Raw genomic sequence first — 5724 nt, forward strand, 5'->3', positions numbered from 1 at the left:
TTATGTGCCGTGGAGTTGGTTGCGACTCATAGCGACCCTGTACAGCGTTTCCGAGGCTTTTTAAATCTTTACGGGAGCAGAATGCCTCATCTTTCTCCCACGGAACAACTGGTAGTTTCGAACTGCTGACCTTGTGGTTCGCAGCCTGATTCATAACCACTACGCTACCAGAGCTCTATGTATATATTAAATTATTTCTTCATCCTTTCCTATTTAAACAGGTTTTTATTTAAAATACAAAGAAGTTCAAATAATTTGTCTTTCATAATGGCATTGTTGCAATGATAATAGATTTGTACCTTTCTAATATAATTTCTTAATTTATTTTTTTCTCTAGATGGATACCCTAAAAATGAAATTGAATATAAATGGAAAAAGCCTTCTGTAGAAGTGGCAGATCCTAAATACTGGAGATTGTACCAGTTTGCATTTGTAGGGTTACGAAACTCAACGGAAATCTCTCATACAATCTCTGGTAAGAAAGATTTATGTCTATTGATTAGATTCTATAATTTTATACATTTCAGAATCAAAATATAATATATTACATTTTTTTTGTAGGTGATTATGTTATCATGACAATTTTTTTTGACTTGAGCAGACGGATGGGATATTTTACTATTCAGACCTACATTCCCTGTATTCTTACAGTTGTTCTTTCTTGGGTGTCTTTTTGGATCAATAAAGATGCAGTACCAGCAAGAACATCACTGGGTATGACATATGATATTATGCTATAGTATTATAAGCTCTTAAAAGCGTTTTATTGTGATACAAATTTATAGTTGAATACATTAGAAATATTTCAGAAGACTATAATAAACCAAAACATGATGGCAACCCTAATGTAATACCATATTGAAAGGGATATATAAAAAACAAAACAAATAGGAAATAGAATTACAAAGAATTTAAAAATCTAGAATGTTATTTTTAGAATAGAGGTCAAGGGAAACATTGATGTAGAGCAAGAATTAATCCATTAAACTCACACATAATTCCTGCATTTTATTTAGATAAATATTTTCACTCACTTAAAAAAAAAAAATCCAAATCACTATGAAGCAGCATTTGTTGACTCACATCATATATGATAAATACTGGACTGTAAACCACAAGGGCTTCAGTCAGAGCCTGCCAGCCTTTCAGTGGGATAAAGATGAGGCTTTCAATTCTTGGGATGATTGAAAACCTCAGAAACTTTATACAGGTTTGTTATGAGTTGGAATCAATTGACAGCACTTAACAACAATGTTTTGGACTCCTGATGTGGTACTCTAGGATAATTACTAGACTGCTACCACAAGGTTGGGAGTTCAGTCCCACCAGCTGCTCCTTGGAAATCTGAGTCACTATGAGTCAAAACTAACTGAACTGCACTTAACAACATGTATTTAAAATTCCTTGCTCTTATAATTGTGCTAACTAGTCATCAAATGTTCTCAAGAGTAGGTAGCTGAGAAAATCAGAAGCTTGTGGATTTCTGTAATCTATAAAATGTACAATTTTTCTGTGGCTATTTGATAGTTCCATGTAGAATAACAGTGAGTTTAAAAGAAATTTATGATTCATACTTGATGAAATAGGCTTTTGTTGACATTTTTAATGATCTCTCTCAATATATGAAATGCTATAGGAAATGAGGCTAATTATGACACATTTGTTTAAAGAAAAGTGACAAAATATATCAATATTATTGATAGGCAGATAAAATGTTTTATCAATTCATAAGACCTATGTAAGACCAGAATCACAGTACTAGCAATTGTGTCTTAAAAAACATAGAGTTGAGACTGTTTCTTTTTTCAATCATAAGGAGGTTTTCTAAGATAGCTGATGAATAACTCCATTTAAAAAATACAATAAAATGCAAATCACATAGAAATGTCAAAGATAAAGCCAGAGGCAGAAGCGCCTAGCTCTATATTTAGAAACACAATTCACTTGGGAGGCTAAATCAAGAGCAAGATTTAGCTGGTGGACAAAATCTACTCATACTTGTTTTGATTTTCTACAATTAGTTGAAATTATATTTGGTTCCAAAGTGTAAAATTTTTTTAGGTTCTTTGTACACTACTATAAGTATGAAGCAAACATTGACTTTAATTTTTAACTGTATTTGCTTCTATGCTCTCTGATTGATTTATTCATTTTTTATGTAAACAAAACCACTCAGTAATATAGTTATTTAAACAACGAAAGGCCACATTCTGTAAGCCTGCCTCCTGGCTGCCAGCACATAGCCTTTCTCTTTCTGTGAGTCCACAGCCCTCAACTGGTTTATCTCTCGATGACATGACCTCTGCTTCTATCGCTGGTGTTGCAGCTTCTTTGGTTAGGGTCCCACATTCTGCTCATGCTTTCTCTATTGATGGTCCTAAGGTCCCCTGTTCCTGGAATGTAAGATTAAGTACTCCCCCTTTTATATTACAAAACTTTTATCTTTACAGTTTTGACAATTGAAATTAGTCATGTTAACAATTACTCACTATAGAATCAAAAGAATCCTATCCCCGTTTCCTTTCACCACACCCAACTAGACAAGATGAAAACTATTCAGTGGGGATTCTACCTTCCCCTGTACATTCTGAAGTTAATGCCCTCTTAAAAACTTGTAAGCCAGCCACTTTATCCCTTTTTGTTTTTGTTGTTATTTGCCATCAAGTAGGTAACAACTCATAAAGACCCTATGCACAACAAAACAAAACACTACCTGGTCCAGGGCCAACCTCACAATTGTTGCCAAGCTTGAGCCCATTGATACTACCACTTTGCCAATTTATCTCGCTGGGGGTCTTCCTCTTTTTGTCTGACCCTCCACCTTACCAAAAATGATATCCCTTTCTAGTGATTGCTCACTCCTGACAGTGTGTCCTAAGTATGAGAGAAGTCTGGCCATCCTGGCGTTCAAGGAGCACTCTGACTGTACTTCTTCCAACACAGATCTCTTTGTTCTTTTGGCAGCCCATGGTGCTTTCAATATTCTCCTCTAACACCATAACTCAAATGTACCAATTCTTCTACAGTCTTCCTTATTCACTGTCCAACTTTTAAATGCATATTAAGTTATTGAAAATACCGTGGCTTGGGTCAGGCGCACCTGAGTCCTAAAGCTGACATCTTAGCTCTTCAACGCTTTAAAAAAGACTTGTGCAGCAGATTTGCCTAATGTAATAGGTTCTTTAATTTCTTGGCTGCTGCTTCCATGAGTGTTGGTGGTGGATGATCCAAGAAAACTGAAGTCTTTGACAACGTCAGTCTTTTCTCCATGTTAAGAATGATGTTTATTGATCCAGTGATGAGGATTTTGTTTTCTTTACATTGAGATGCAATCCATACTGAAGGCTATGGTCTTTGATCTTCATCAGTAAGTTTTTTAATTCCTCTTCACTTTCAGCAAGCAAGGTTGTATCATCTGAATATCACAGGTTGTTAATGAGTCTTTTTCCCATCCCGATGCCACATTTTTCTTCATATAGCCCAGCTTCTCGCTTTATTTGCTCAGCACACATGCTGAGTGAGAATGGTGAAAGACTACAACCCTGCCGCACACCTTTCCTAATTTTAAACCATTCAGTATTCCCATGTTCTGTTTGAGCAACTGCTTTTTAGTCTGTGTGCAGGTTCATTATGAGCACAGTTAATTGTTTGGGAATACTCATACTTGCACAGCTTGTCAGGATCCACACAATCAAAGGGCTTTACATAGTCAATAAAACACAGGCAAATATCTCTGGTATTCTCTGCTTTCAGCCATGATCCATTAGACAGCAGCAATGATATCCCTCATTCCACATCCTCTCCTGAATCTGGCTTGAACCTCCAGAAGTTCTCTGTCAATGTATGCTTGCAGCTATTTCTGTATTATCTTTAGTAAAACTTTACTCACGTGGGATATCAATGATATTGTCTGATGATTTCCGCATTCTCTTGGGGCACCTCTCAATGCACAAAAATACAATCTCTTCCAATCAGATAGTTGTATTCCAAATTTCTTGGCATAGATGAGTGAGTGCCTCCTGTGCCGCCTCACTTTCTTGAAAGATTTCAATTTTTATTCCATTAATTCCTCATGCCTTGTTCTTTGCCAATTCCTTCAATGCACCTTGGACTTCCTATTTCACTATAATTGACTCTTGATCGTATGCTACCTCTTGAAATGCTTGAACATCAACCATTTCCTTTTAGTACAGTGACTGTGTATTCCTTCAATCTTCTTTTGATGCTTTCTGCATCATTCAATAATTTTCCCAGAGAATCGTTCATCAATGAAAGTCAAGGCTTGAATTTTTTCTTCAGTTCCCTTATCTTGAGAAATGCTGAGCGTGTTCTTCCTGTTTAGTTTTCTAACTTCAGATCTTAGCACATTCCATTGTAATATTTGACTTTGTCTTCTCAAGCTGACCTATGAAATTTTCTGTTCCACTCTTGTATGTCCTTATTTTTTCCATTTGCTTTAGCATCTCTACACTGGAGAGCAAGTTTCAGTGTCTCTTCTGATATCCATTTTGATCTTTTCCTTCTTTCTTGTCTTCTTAATGACTTTATCTGTCTTCCTGTATGATGTTCTTGATATCATCCCACAACTCCTCTGGTCTTCTGTTTTTAGTGTTTAATGTATCAAATCTGTTCTTCAGATGACCTTTAAATTCAGGTGGGACATATACATGGTCTTATTTTGGCTCTCATGGACTTGTTTTCATTTTCTTCAACTTTATTCTGAATTTTCATATGATCAATTGATGGTCTGTTCTGCAATCTGCCCTGGTCTTGTTTTGGCTGGTGATATGGAAAATTTCCACCGTCTCTTTCCACAGATGTAGTCACTTTGATTTCTGTTTATTCCACCTGGTGAGGTCCATGTGTATAGTTATCTTATGCTGTTTTACAAAAAGGTATTTGAAATGAACAAATCATTGGTTTTACAGAATTCTATCACGTAATCTCCAGCATCGTTTCTATTAACAGGCCATATTTTCCAACTGCTGATCTTTCCTCTTTGTTTCCAACCTTTGCATTCCAATCATCATTAATTATCAATATATCTTAATTGCATGTTTGATCAATTTCAGATTGAAGAAGTTGGTATAATTCTTCTAGTTCATCCTCAATGACTTCAATTGTTGATACATAAATTTGATAATAGTGGTATTAACTGGTCTTCCCTTTAGGTGCATTTATGGATATTATTCTATCACAGACAGCATTGCACTTCATGACAGATCTTGATAAGTTCTTTTTGACAATGAATGTAACACCATTCCTCTTCAATTTGGCATTCCTTGCATAGTAAACCACGTGGTTGTCAGATTCAAAATGGCCAATGCCAGTCCATTTCAGCTCATGAATGCCTAAGATATCAGTGTTTATATGTTCCATTTCATTTTTGACAGTCTCCAATTTTTCTAGATTCATACTTCATACATACCATGTTTCTATTATTAATGGATGTTCACTGCTATTTCTCTTCCTTTGAGTTGTGCCCCATCATCAAATGAAAGTCCTGAGGGCTTTACTCCCTTGGGCTTTACTCCATTCATGTCATCACCGTCAACTTTACTTTTAGAAGGCAGCTCTTCCCCAGTCGAATTTTGAGTGCCTTTTAACCTGAGGAGCTCATTTTCCGGCACTATATCTGACCGTATTTCTCTGCTATTCATAAGGTTTTCAGTGAGTAAATATTCAGAAATAGTGTGTCTTTCCTTTCTAGTCTGTGGTTGTCTA

General features: G+C 35.9%; 1 protein-coding gene across 1 annotated transcript in view; it reads left to right on the forward strand.

Annotated features, from left to right (window-relative positions):
- LOC102834943 (gamma-aminobutyric acid receptor subunit gamma-1-like) overlaps positions 1-5724 on the forward strand; it is a 280558-nt gene that overhangs the window by 210551 nt on the left and 64283 nt on the right. Inside the window, exons 6-7 of the mRNA XM_006877251.1 lie at positions 338-475; positions 562-714. Coding sequence (XP_006877313.1) covers positions 338-475; positions 562-714 — 291 coding nt within the window. The remainder of the gene's footprint in view (positions 1-337; positions 476-561; positions 715-5724) is intronic.

Source organism: Chrysochloris asiatica, unplaced genomic scaffold (assembly GCF_000296735.1).
Source record: "Chrysochloris asiatica unplaced genomic scaffold, ChrAsi1.0 scaffold00449, whole genome shotgun sequence".
NCBI classification, from domain to species: Eukaryota; Metazoa; Chordata; class Mammalia; order Afrosoricida; family Chrysochloridae; genus Chrysochloris; species Chrysochloris asiatica.